Raw genomic sequence first — 13,731 nt, 5'->3', positions numbered from 1 at the left:
CTCAATGACAGTGATGGTTATAATAAAAACAAACCAAAAAAAACATATGTTGGCATCCAGTTTACTCAAAGTATAAAGTTGGATCTGATGAGTTTCAGAGTAAAACAAACACCTCTAATGCACTTGGTGGTTTGGATGTTTGGAGTAAAATGTTTCTGTGAAGCAGAAAATGATCAACCAGACGTGGTTTGACATTTTCATTGAGGAGCTTCTGATCTGGTTGGCTCACCGGTTTCCATTGGCTCCTCATCATTCAGTTGCTCCGTTTGGCTTGTTTGCTCAAAGAACTTTTTCAGTGATAAGTTTCCCTTTACTTCCTCCTGAATTCTCTCCAACAGCTCCTTGTTCCCACTCTTCTTCACTTTGTCTACAAAGTTCTCAAATATAGCCTTCAGAGGTAGTGCAAACTCAATCACACTCTTTCTCTTTTTTGGAAACCCATAGCAAAATCCTGCAGTGTGCAAACCAAAAACTCTGCACCTAGCATCAAACACTGGGGAGCCAGAAGCTCCGTGATGCATGAAAGTGTTGTAGGTCACAACTTTATCTGCTTTGCTTCCTCCTATCATTATGCTGTCAATGTCCTGTTTTTGGATCAAGTGACTGATTGATTGGATAGTGAAGAGTGTTCTTTGTAGGGATGTAATTGTTTGTCCACAGCCTCCTCTCTCTTCTCCATTGGAATGATGCATGTAGGATCTATTTGTTTCACTGCTCCTGCTGGGTGACCAATCAGACAGGCTTCACCATTGTCAGGTAGAGGACCAAATTTACTCAGAAGCCCTGGTGGTAATTCAGCTTCCCCTGTTTGGTTGTGTTTTTGGCCCTGAGGGTTGAGCTCCAGAATGGCATAATCTAGCTCCAAGTCAAAGTCAATGAACGTTTTCTCTGCGGTAAAGATGTAGTATTTAGTGAATGGCTCAGGTTTATCATAGTTAAACAGGGCATAAACTTCTATATCCTCCTGCAGCTTGTTTTCTTTAACACAATCCTTAAATAAATGTGCATTAGTCAGGATCAACCTATCAAACAGCACAAACCCTGTTCCCTGCCAAACACCACTAACAATGATTTTACAAACTGATCCACCCAGTCTGAGCAGCTCTCTGACTCTGTGAACTTCACTGAAAGACTGTTGGATCTTTCCAAAGTTCTCCTTCTTCAGCTCCAGAGCTTCCTGATAAGAATCACCAGGAAATCTTTTCTTCATCAAACTTTTCAGATCCTGAAACTGCTCACACAGTAATTTATAAATCTCCTCAGGATTGACCTTGCTACCGGTCTCTTCCATCACTCTTTTCACACTGATTCCACTCTTCTGTGCTGCATCTAACACTGACTTGGTGCTAAACTTCTGTTGTGACTGTTTTGATGTACTCAGTTGTTCCTGGTATTCCTCCTGTCCTTGCTGTCCCCCCTGTCCCCCCTGTCCCTGCTGCTCACTGCTCACCTGTTCATTTTCATAGTTTGCAGGTTTTCTATCTCGACATATCTTGAATTTTTTCTGATCCAGATTGTCGACCTTTTGTGTGCACAGAGTGTGTTGGTTTGAATTCTGGACTTCAGACAGTTTGAAGTCTTTAAGGTCAACAAAGCGACCGTCTCTTTCCAGAGCCTCTTTCACAGAAGTTCCTTTCTTTGCATAGACACAGAGATAATCAAATTCTTTCACACTTTTGCTTCTAAAACGTTTCTCTTTTCTGGCATTTACACCTGCCTTTGTAGCAATGTAGAAGATAAAATATTTATCTCTTGGTAATAATTCGTCATGTTGGATTTTAGTTTCTTCAACCTCTTGTGTTTTACAGTGTATGACCAGACACTCACCGTTCTCGATACAAGAACAGGGGAAGTGTGTTGCAACGATAGATTCTTTACCTTTTTTACTCAGTTGAATGATGATTTTCAAATCAGAATAGTCCTTCATTTTATCTTTCATCCTCTGAAACTGTTTTGGCAGATCTGATTTTATCACCTCCAGCACTGTGCGAGGTTGATCACAGTCAATGGTGTATTCCACGTCCTCATTGGAGAATTTCACTGTGAACTGATGTGAGTGTCGAACCTGCAGGACATCAGAGTGAGAAAATAAGAATTAGCTGATCACTTTTATAAACAACACAGGAAAACACGTATATGAGTGTACTGACCTTTGAATCAGCATCTTCTTCCTCCTTTTTCTCCTCCTCTTCTTCCTCCTTTTTTATTTTCACCTCCCTGGCTGCATCCATCTATAAAGGAATAGAAGCAGTGACATTTTCAGGAAGTTTCACCAACAGTTTTTGCTTTTAGTAAGCACAATCTCAGAGTTTTGATTGCATCTCCTGCACTTTAATCTTCACAAAGGCAGAAAAACGCTGTGTTTTTGCAGACATTATCAGAAGGTTGAAGGTTTATGTCTGTTACCAAAGTCGTAGTGGGTTATTTTTTAATGAACTGTGACTGGTGATGTTGTATGATGCTGCCACCACCGTGCCTCAAGTGTCGTCCTTCCATCTACACTTCCATCAGATTCAACACTTCTAATGTGTGATTATTTATCTGCAGAGATCTTGTATTTTATTCCTATTTTTCTGTGTTTGGGACATTTCTGGCTGCAGCCATTGGACAGTGGTGTAGCTCACAGCCAATAACAGCAGATATTGTGAGAGGATAGGACTTTATTCAAAGATGGCACCAAGTCAGATCTCAAATGTCTCCCCTCTGTCTGTTTGAGGGTAGATAAGACATGATGAAGTATGTAGCTTGGCACCATTCACACAACATGAGGTATTTCATCATTTTGCTGCACTCAGGCTGTGGTCTTTTACAGCTGTTCTTTACAAACCAACTCCAGTGAAACTGCTTTGTTCTCACAAATGTTGTGTATTTTTCTCTCTTGCCACACTGTGCTTCCTGTGTGAACACATTTATGGACAAGTTAGTTTTCTGCCCGCGTGGACAAAAGGACACTAACTTCCTGACGAGTGCAGTTAATGTGACTTCATTGTAACATTAAAAAGCAGCTTGTGTTTTACTCCCTCTGCTCTCTGATCCACCCAAACAGTGAAAAACTTTTTTTTTTTCCCACTGGTTAATTTTAGTTCTATTTTGCCAAAGTTCTGAGAACTCACTGGAAGTGAAAGAGAAACGGTTTCTCCACAAACACATTTCTGCTTCATATTTAAGGTGGAACTTTTCACAACACAAACACATTAATCATCCTGGCAAATGTTTCACTTAACTTGACTGGACTCCACCAGCCCCCCAGAATCCAACATGGACATCCGGTTGTTTATTTTTTGTTGACTCGTTGGAACTTTCATCAAACATCAGAACAAATGGTCCTGCATTGTTCACTGCAGAAATCAGTTCATTTTTAAAGTGTGGGGTAAGTCCAAACTTTAACATGGAGCTAGTTTTGTCCCTTCCACAGGTGACACCAGAGCACCCCCGCCTGCAACGTTGCATTTGATCCAAAAGATGCCCGAAGACTGCTTGATTTTCAGACACAGCAGTGGTCACTACATCTGCATGTGTGCTGTTTGTGGTGGTCGAAGTAGATCCGGAAGACGCTACGCTGTTGGTCACGGAAAAATAACTAGCCACAGTTAACTGCTGTCTGTCTCTTATGGCTGATTTGTGTCCGTCAGACTGCATGAGAGACTTCATGGCGTTGATACCCATTGTGTGTGGGGAATATTCATTTCAACCTATCTATCAAACAATCAATCATTAGTTATAATCCAATTAATCATAAATCATCATTTGATCCCATCATGTAACCAATTATATATCAGTGTGCTTGCAACTTGTATTAACCCCATAATCAAGTATGTTAGAGAGCTAATGAAAATGTTTAATACAATACCAGGATGTTACCAACGGCAGCAAATGGTTCTGATTCCAGCTCATCCAGAACACAACATCAGTGATATCAAAGCAACAACAAACATTCACACTGGTGGTTATAGTTGCAGAAGCTGAACATGAAAACAAAACATAAAAGATCCTCTAAAATACAAAGCTGGTGAGTTTCAGAGAAAAAGAACAACATCTAATGCATGTCACTGTGATTATTTGGAGGAAAATGATTTTGTGAACTATCTTGGTTTGTGGCTCTGCTGAGGAGTGTCTGATCTGGTTAACTAACTGCCCTGCTGGGACTCACCAGGATCTTCTGGCTCAACTTTCAGTCCCTCTGTTAGGGATTCACTCTCCTGTGATTCCTCCTGTATTTCCCCCAACTGTCCTTCATGTCCAGTTTGTCTCGGTCAAACCTCAGACTCAATGATCTCTTCTAGGTCTGAGTTTCCCTTTCCTGCTGCCTGAATTCTCTCCAGCAAATGTTGGTTGCCACTCTTCTTCAGATTGCCCACAAGGTTTTCAAAAATAGACAGCAGAGGATGTGCACACTCAATCACACTGTGGTCTGAAAAGTCATGGCAATATCCTGAAGAGTGCAAACCAAAAACTCTGCACCTAGCATCAAACACTGGGGAGCCAGAAGCTCCGTGATGCATGAAAGTCTTGTAGGTCACAACTTTGTCTGCTTCGTTTCCTCCCATCATTATGCTGTCAATGTCTGTATCTTCCAGCCGTTGATTGATTGTTTGAATGATGAACATTGAGTATTTGAAGCGATCCACATGTTCGTCCACAGCCTCCTCTCTCTTCTCTATTGGAATGATGCATGTATGATCTATTTGTTTCACTTCTCCTGCTGGGTGACCAATCAGACAGGCTTCACCATCGACAGGTTGAGGACCAAATTACTCAGGAGCCCTGGTGGTACTTCAGCTTCCTCTGTTTCTGCTGTTTGGTTTTGTTTTTGGCCGATAGGGTTGAGCTCCAGAATGGCGTAATCCAGCTCCAAGTCAAAGTCTATGAACGTCTTCTCTGAGGTAAAGCTGTAGTAATTAGTGTTTGGCTCAGGTTCATCATAGTTAAACAGGGCATAAACTTCTGTACCTTCCTGCAGCTTGTTTTTTTTAACACAATCATTAAATGTGCATTAGTGTCGTGCGTGTTCGTTATTTGCTATTGAATCACTCTGAAGCAATGAAGACTCAAAAACAAAAATGTTTGTTGAAGAATATTTAGTAAGCATTGGATGATCAGAATGTATGCATGCAGATTCTGTCTTGATCAGCCAAGTTTCACAGGAGAGAATGCCTAAATTAACGTTATACAGAGGCTTTAAATGGAAACGTGCTTCTGTCTGATTGGTCCATGACAAGGAAGTTTCCGCAGTTGTCTTCAGTCTTCGTCCAATCCGAGTCATCTTCATCAGAGTGTGTGTGTGTGTGTGTGTGTGTGTGTGTGTGTGTGTGTGTGTGTGTGTGTGTGTGTGTGTGTGTGTGTGTGTGTGTGTGTGTGTGTGTGTGTGTGTGTGTGTGTGTGTGTGTGTGTGTGTGTTCTAAGGATACAAAAGTAACTCAGGTGTGGCTTCCTGCTTCTTGCACAAGGATGAGCTTCTCTTTGACTAACAAAGTGACTGCCTGCGGTACATCCTGTCAATTCTCTGAGATGCTGTGTCTTTACCCTTCTATGAAATAGACCGTTTTGTTGTTTCAGCATATCTATGTCAGCAGGTGACGCCTGTCAGGTCCGTTTGTCATTTTGAGATCTCCATCTCGGTGAAACGCTACCTGGAGTTTAGTGTAGGTTACTTTCCCCTAAAGTATCTGACATCTGCACAGGCGTTAAAAGCATTTCTCTTAAGCTGTCATTTCAGTTTGTGTGTGAGAGATCAATGCTTAGATAGCAGATTATAAGCACACCTGTAATATATTTGATTGCATTGGTTATCATAAATTGCAGTTGGAACAACACATTAATATAAAATGTATTGTAGGATAGAAAAAGCTGTGGTTAAATGCGGTTAAATGAGGATTAAAGGCACTATGGAGGATGTTTTTTTTGTTTAATTTGTCTGATTCACATAAAATGAATATACTGACCTTTAGTGGACTTGTATGTATGGTTTCTAAAAGAATAAAAAAAAAAAAAATAACTGTGGACATGGCAGGACCTGAAAAACATCAGCCAATCAACGCGCTCGGACCGAGGTGATTGCTTTGCTCCCTTTCCTGTCAATCAAAAATCTTCTGGCTCAGGCCTAGTTACGTAGATTACGTACGCCTTGGACTTACGTGTTTTCTGTATGTGTTGCTTTGGTATAGCTTCGTAGTTAGCTGGCGACTTGTTTTGCTCATCTTTTTTGACATAATGGCAGATAAAGATCCAGGGGGACCCAGCCGTAAAAGACAACTTCACGAGTCCTACGCAAGTTTCTGGAGGGGGGCGTTTCTTCGTAAATGTTAAGAGGGGGGAGGTTAGAGGGGGTGAGGGAGAGGTTGTATGTGCGCATGCTACGTTCAAAGTCGTAGGAAATTAAATCTCCTCTAATGCCTTTACATGAGTTATGATTAAATGGAGTTAACTGTTGATTAAATGTGATTAAGATATTAATTAAATGTAATAAAATATCCCCAACATTAGTCAGGATCAACCTATCAAACAGTACAAAGTCTCTTCCCTTGGAAACACCCTTCAAAATGACTTTACAAACTGATCCACCCAGTCTGAGCAGCTCTCTGACTCTGTGAACTTCACTGAAAGACTGTTAGATGTTTCCAGAGTCGTCCTCCTTCGGCTCCAAAGCTTTCTGATAAGAACCACCATGAAGTCTACTCTCCTTCCATATTTTTAGTTCCTCAAACAGTTTTCACAGCAGATCACAAATCTTCTCAGTATTATCCTCACTGCCTGTCTTTTCCATCGCTCCACTCTTCTGTGCTGCATCTAACATTGACTTGGTGTTAAGCTTCTGTTGTGACTGCGGTGATGCACTTGGTTGTTCCTGCTGTTTTGCTTTTTTTCTCTCTCGGCCTATCTTGAATTTTTTCTGATCCAGATTGTCGACCCTTTCTGTGCATTGAATGGGTTCCTCTGAATTCTCGACTTCAAGCAGTTTGAAGTCTTCAAGGCCAACAAAGCGACCGTCTCTTTCCTGAGCCTCTTTCACAGAAGTTCCTTTCTTTGCATAGACACGGACATATTTAATGTTTCGGCCAGGATTGCATCTCAAAAATTTTGTTTGAGTCATGTTTTCTCCTCCCTCTTTAGAAACGTAGAAGACAGAATATTTATCTCTTGGTAATATTTCATCGGGTTGGCTTTGGGTCTTTTCGACCACTTGACAGTCTATGGTCAGACTCTCTTTGTCTTTGATACAAGAACAGGGGAAATGTGTTGCAATGCTAGACTGATCACTCAGCTGAATGATGATTTGCGAAGCAGAGCAGCCCTTCATGTTATCCTTCATCTGTTCATTTGGATGTGATTTTATCACCTCCAGCACTGTGTGAGGTTGATCACAGTCAATGGTGTATTCCACGTCCTCATTGGAGAATTTCACTGTGAACTGATGTGAGTGTCGAACCTGCAGGACATCAGAGTGAGAAAATAAGAATTACCTGATCACTTTTATAAACAACAAAGGAAAACACGTATATGAGTGTACTGACCTTTGAATCAGCATCTTCTTCCTCCTTTTTCTCCTCCTCTTTTACTTCCTCCTGTTTCACCTCCCTGGCTGCATCCATCTATAAAGGAATAGAAGCAGTGACATTTTCAGGAAGTTTCACCAACAGTTTTTGCTTTTAGTAAGCACAATCTCAGAGTTTTGATTGCATCTCCTGCACTTTAATCTTCACAAAGGCAGAAAAACGCTGTGTTTTTGCAGACATTATCAGAAGGTTGAAGGTTTATGTCTATTACCAAAGTCGTAGTGGGTTATTTTTAATGAACTGTGACTGGTGATGTTGTATGATGCTGCCACCACCGTGCCTCAAGTGTCGTCCTTCCATCTACACTTCCATCAGATTCAACACTTCTAATGTGTGATGTATTGATCTGCAGAGATCTTGTATTTTATTCTTATTTTTCTGTGTTTGGGACATTTCTGGCTGCAGCCATTGGACAGTGGTGTAGCTCACAGCTAATAACAGCAGATATTGTGAGAGGATAGGACTTTATTCAAAGATGGCACCAAGTCAGATCTCAAATGTCTCCCCTCTGTCTGTTTGAGGGCAGATAAGACATGATGAAGTATGTAGCTTGGCACCATTCACACAACATGAGGTATTTCATCATTTTGCTGCACTCAGGCTGTGGTCTTTTACAGCTGTTCTTTACAAACCAACTCCAGTGAAACTGCTTTGTTCTCACAAATGTTGTGTATTTTTCTCTCTTGCCACACTGTGCTTCCTGTGTGAACACATTTATGGACAAGTTAGTTTTCTGCCCGCGTGGACAAAAGGACACTGACTTCCTGATGAGTGCAGTTAATGTGACTTCATTGTAACATAAGAAAAAAGCAGCTTGTGTTTTACTCCCTCTGCTCTCTGATCCACCCAAACAGTGAAAAATATTTTATTTCACTTGTTAATTTTAGTTCTATTTTGCCAAAGTTCTGAGAACTCACTGGAACTGAAAGAGAAATGGTTTCTCCACAAACACATTTCCGCTTCATATTTAAGGTGGAACTTTTCACAACACAAACACATTAATCATCCTGGCAAATGTTTCACCAACACATTCAAACCCACCTTGTTACTTTCATTATGTAAAACAATGAGGAATTTGTGAGAAAGAATGTGTTTTGATAATGTGACTTTACCTGTTAGCAGTGAAGGTATCTGTGATGTTCTGGTCACCGTGGCGATCAGCGCAGTCTGAGATCAACTTCAGGTCCTCCTTGCAGCCCCAAGAACACAATTTTAGTTGTTTAACTTGGGCAAATGGAGTGTGGATGTTTAATTTTAGAGAGAGAAAGCTTAAAGATGTGAATGGTCAGCTCAATAGATAGACTGACCGACTCACGACTCTCTCATATAACTCCACATCACTGAAGTCACCGCCCTCATTCCCTCCTAAGAGTCTCTGATTGGTCAAGAGCTGGAAGTGGTTGCAAGGAGAGTTCTTTTTACAGGGTGTGGTTCCTGCTGATTGGATGAATGGTGTGCCAAGAGATATGGACATATCTGTGTACTAACCGAGGGAGGACTGAGTCTAGACACTGGAGATTAACCTTGTAAACCCAAAACAACAAAACAACCTGTTTGAAAAGCATTTTAGCTTTAAAAATGTGAGTACATAACGACATTTATCAGAAATGGTAACAACAACAAAAAAACATCAGATGATCAACTTTCCAGCAGTCCATGAACTCCTCATCTATGATGTGATGCTACGATGGAAAACATAACCAGATCTAAACTTAAATTTTAGGATTTGTGTTTTTATACAGTTGCATGCAAAATGATTCAACCCCCCTGACATTTCTGACACTCTGGCAAAAATATGAGCAACATTACAACTGCAGGTGACTAAATCATATAAGAGGTGAACAGTTAGTTTATTGAAATGTAACACCAAAGCAAAAAACAAGATTTAATTCATTATCCGTCCAAAACTTCAACTTTTTTTTTTATTACAAAAAGCAGGTTGCAAAGTTATTCTTATAAAATTATTAAAATTATTATTATAAACAATGCTCGGTAAATACAGATAATTGCAGTACACCTCAAATGTCATACACTTATATGTATACATTTTGAGGTGAATTCAGTGGTGACATGTGGTAAACACTGAGTAATACTTACGTCTATAAATGGGCACACTTTGTGTCAGTACTCCTCATACGCCTCCAGTGAGCAACATAAGGCCAGAGAGATATCTCTGAAGTTTAGAGACAAGATAGCTGCTTTGCACAAGAAAGGAAATGGGTAAAAGAAGATATTGATGCTGAAATGGGACAGTCTAGATCAGATGTGCTTGGGATTGCTTGTGGTGTGCCCCAGGGGTCTGTCTGGGGACCTAAATTGTTCAATATTTACATAAATGATATCTTTAATGTATCTCAGACCTTGAAACTTATCCTTTTTGCCGATGATACAAACATTTTCTATAGTAATGATAATTATAATGAATTAATAACTGTAGTAAATAAAGAACTCAAAGTGATAAAGAAATGGATGGATATAAATAAGTTATCTTTAAATATTGAAAAAACCAAGGCAATGACGTTTGGGAATCTACAAATGAACTCAGAAATGCAACCTTCTGTCGATAGTGTACCTATTGAATTTGTTCGTGAAATTAAATTTTTGAGCGTTGTAATTGACAACAAGTTGTCATGGAAACCACACATCAAACACATTAAAACCAAAATTTCCAAAAGTCTCTCAATTATAAACAAAGCAAAACCTTACCTGGATGTGATTGCACTTCGCACACTTTACTGCTCTTTAATCCTCCCTTAACTGACATACTGTGTTGAAGTGTGGGGAAACACCTACCAGAGCACAATTAATCCTCTAATACTGTTACAAAAACGAGCTGTGCGGATCATTCACAAGGCGGGTTTTTTGAACACACACATAATTTGTTTACTCAGTCAAAGTTGTTTAAATTCAATGATCTTGTAAAATACAACACATCAATCATTCTTTTTAAAGCTTTCAATAAATTATTACCAACCAATCTTCAGCGCTTCTTTATAATTCGAGAGCAAACATATGACTTGAGAGGTTATGCTAATTTTACATTACCCAAAGTCCGAACTACTCGTAAAAGTTTTTGTGTGTCTGTGTGTGGGGTGAAACTCTGGAACAGTCTGGACTTACAACACAAGCAATGCCAAAATATTAACAGATTCAAACTGTATTATAAACATCAGATCTGGTCTAATTATAGGCACTGCATGCTGTAATTCACCTTGTCATTTACAGTTACTGATCAATGTGTCCCTATTGTCCCTATTGTGGTGTTGTCCATTACCATCGCTGGTATTTTGTCAATTTCCAGTATTTTGTCCATTTCTAGTATCTGTCCATTTCTGCTATTAGTCCATTACCATTGCTGGTATTTGTCAATTACCATTGCTGGTATTTGTCCAATTGTTTATTGTTTTTTATGTATTATATTGTAATTGTCATTGTAACATAACGTTGTTATGATGAGTCACAGCTCATAGTGTTTCCGTAGATGAGCTTGGGGGTAGGATTTAATAAGTTTTCTTCCTCCTACTCCCTTTTCAGGCATTCTATGCATGTTACCATATTGGAATGTTTGTTTTTTGCGTTGTTATTGAAATCGCCTGAAATGAATGAATAAAATAAAAAAAAAGCTCTAGAATGTTCCCAGAGACTCTGTTGGAAGCATCATTGGTAAGCTCAAAGATAGCGGTACTGTGGCTACACTACATGGTCGTGGTCACATAAAGAAGCTATCAGCAGAGACATATGGACAAGAACCCTCGGCTTACTGCCAAGGACTGGCAGAAGGTTTGGCTGAAAAAGGATCTGATGTTTCTGTGGACACACTCCATGCTGCAGGGCTTATTGAATTTGCTTTTGGGGATGAATAAAGTTCTTGTATTGTTTTGTGTTGTATTGTATTGTAATGGCAGATCCTCTAGATGGGCACCGTTTCTGAAGACACGCCACAAGAAAAATCATCTCCAGTCTGCTGAAACCAACCTATCAAAGCCACAGAAGTTCTGGGAGACGGTTCTATGGACTGACGAGACCAAACTAGAGCTCTTTGGTCCTATGGATCAGATGTATCAGGGTTTCTACAGACATCAGCCAGTCCAATTTCATGCTTTTTAATGCCATTTTAATGCTATACTGTAATTTTTTTAATGCCATGACCGTGAACTCAAGAAAAAGTTACTCAGGTTTGTTTAATTGTAAAAAAAAAAAAAAAAAAGATTTTTGTAATGACAGCTGTAGCTACAAATATCTCACCTTAAACATCAGAACTTACAGAACTGTGAGAACACTTGCAAAACACTGACAACGAGTTCCCCTTTAAGGGATGTGCCTTAGCTCATTGGTTTTTGTTTCCATTTCTGTCTCAATATTTTTCACTTCATTGCATTTGTCCTTGTATCTTTTCCTTCAAGTGTTCGACTTTGTGATCATTTGAGCCATGAGTGTGCTGGATTTGTTTTCATCCTGCTCAGTCAGCTGATCGGCATCCTTCTGAAGGCTGACACACGCAGCTGTCAACACTTCCTTTTTCTTCTTCAGGTCTTCTAGCTCATCTTCCAAAGCTTTTCTCTTAAGTCCATGCATGGCACCCTCTCTCTTCCGTCTTTCTTGTATCTTGTCCTGGATGAGGCTACAGAAGTCAATAGCTCCCTTATAAGGGGCACTTTAAGAACACCCCCACAAGCTCTTACATGGTCACAGACTAGTCTCTGGGCCTCAACAGTTTCTTCTTTTACGTTGCACATCTCTACTTCCCTGTTCACAGAGAAGGATCTCTCTCTACTGTACCTGTCCATGAGATAGGAGCAGGAGGAGTTGGAGCAAAGTCTGGAGTTCAGGATAAGACTGGTTGAGAGTGTCATGAAGAAAAGCATCAAGTCGTTGCTCCATGGGTCTGAAAGAGAGGAACTCCTCACTTTTTCCATGCAGAGAGAAAGCTGTCAAACTGTTGCACAACAGCATCCCCTGCAACAAGCAGACACAAAACAGTCATTAAATCTGATCACTTTAAATGAATGGTTTAAAACTTTTGTATAATTTAAGTTTCTGCATCAGGAAGACTAATATATAGAAATCACAAATATTCTAATTATTTAGAGTTCATGCATAAAAAGTTGTGCAAAACCTTTATTTTGAAGCTCTCCCTGTAACATTCCTACCAGCAGAAATCCCTCTGCTCAACCGTTTGTCCTGCAAAAATCTTTGCACTCAAGACTTCATCTTTCCCTTGCACCATTCTGGGTCTCTGCTCATGATGGAGGGGTCCAAACAAGCAATCTGCCTACAGTGGGGTATTTCAAAAGGCTCCTTTCTTGTATTTTCTTAACAATTCTAGCAAGACACTTCATATAGTCCTTTCTATATCCGAGGGAAGATTTTCCACCCATCTGTGTCCACAGAAAGGGAGTGGAAAAAGAGATGAACCAATAAGTTTTGTAAAAATCTTCTCATCTTGCAGGGACATTGTGAAAAACAAAGTGCATTGTTCTCCACAGTTTCTCAACGTTCCACGTGGAGAACCCAGTCTTGAGTGAATAGTGCAGCGTGTGCAATCCACAGCTCCCAACATTAATTAACTGCCGACCTCCATGGAGTTCAGCATGGTCTGGATGGAAATTATTGAGGAATTTCAAGTTCACATTTGTCCCAAGGAGAGGAAAGGAGATTCTTCATGTCCAGCAGGCGCACACAAGTCTAAGGAATAGAAATATTTTATTACAGTTACTTGACATGAAAAAGAGAAATTGAAAAGGTGACAACCTATTTGATTGCAAATGTGATCTAATAATTAAAAAATGATAATAAAAAAATCATTTTTAAAGCTTCTCAATGCAATAAGATTCAGTGCTAAACATCGATCATATCTTGAATCTTTAATTCATCCAAATAACATTCCATGAACAAAAAGTACAGCTATACTTACTTTGAAATGGTGCAGAAGATCTTCAGTCTTTGAGTGTCCCATGAACTTTGATTCAAAATAACGTGACTGGACTCCACCAGCCCCCCAAAATCCAACATGGACATCCGGTTGTTTATTTTTTGTTGACTCGTTGGAACGTTCATCAAACATCAGAACAAATGGTCCTGCATTGTTCACTGCAGAAATCAGTTCATTTTTAAAGTGTGGGGTAGGTCCAAACATTAACATGGAGCTAGTTTTGTCCCTTCCACATGTGAAACATTT

At 39.8% G+C, this 13,731-nt stretch overlaps 1 protein-coding gene across 2 annotated transcripts; it reads right to left on the bottom strand.

The window, feature by feature from the left end:
• Positions 1 to 463: 463 nt before the first annotated feature.
• LOC110947546 (translation initiation factor IF-2-like) lies at positions 464 to 8,875 on the bottom strand. Of its 2 annotated transcripts, XM_051944473.1 has the most exons (6): positions 8,666 to 8,872; positions 7,512 to 7,589; positions 7,337 to 7,426; positions 2,151 to 2,231; positions 1,976 to 2,065; positions 787 to 888 (listed from the first exon to the last, which is right to left on the bottom strand). In XM_051944473.1, exons 2-6 carry the CDS (start codon positions 7,587 to 7,589, stop codon positions 856 to 858), a joined length of 372 nt encoding a protein of 123 aa, XP_051800433.1. In that variant the 5' UTR covers positions 8,666 to 8,872; the 3' UTR covers positions 787 to 855. The 2 variants fall into 2 exon arrangements, with proteins under 2 accessions (XP_051800432.1, XP_051800433.1); XM_051944472.1 differs by having other exon boundaries at positions 464 to 2,065; positions 8,666 to 8,875.
• Positions 8,876 to 13,731: the final 4,856 nt, after the last annotated feature.

Source organism: Acanthochromis polyacanthus, chromosome 24, assembly GCF_021347895.1.
Source record: "Acanthochromis polyacanthus isolate Apoly-LR-REF ecotype Palm Island chromosome 24, KAUST_Apoly_ChrSc, whole genome shotgun sequence".
Classification (NCBI taxonomy): domain Eukaryota; kingdom Metazoa; phylum Chordata; class Actinopteri; family Pomacentridae; genus Acanthochromis; species Acanthochromis polyacanthus.
The sequence above is the reverse complement of the archived record's forward strand: the minus strand, read 5'-3'. Positions and strand labels throughout refer to the sequence as shown.

Coding starts and splice junctions, on each gene's coding strand:
- LOC110947546 (XM_051944472.1), bottom strand. CDS start 7,589: ATGGATGCAGCCAGGGAGGTGAAACAGGAGGAAGTAAAAGAGGAGGAG. Junction 7,427..7,511: donor AAGAAGATGCTGATTCAAAG/GTCAGTACACTC, acceptor GATGTCCTGCAG/GTTCGACACTCACATCAGTT. Junction 2,066..2,150: donor AAGAAGATGCTGATTCAAAG/GTCAGTACACTC, acceptor GATGTCCTGCAG/GTTCGACACTCACATCAGTT.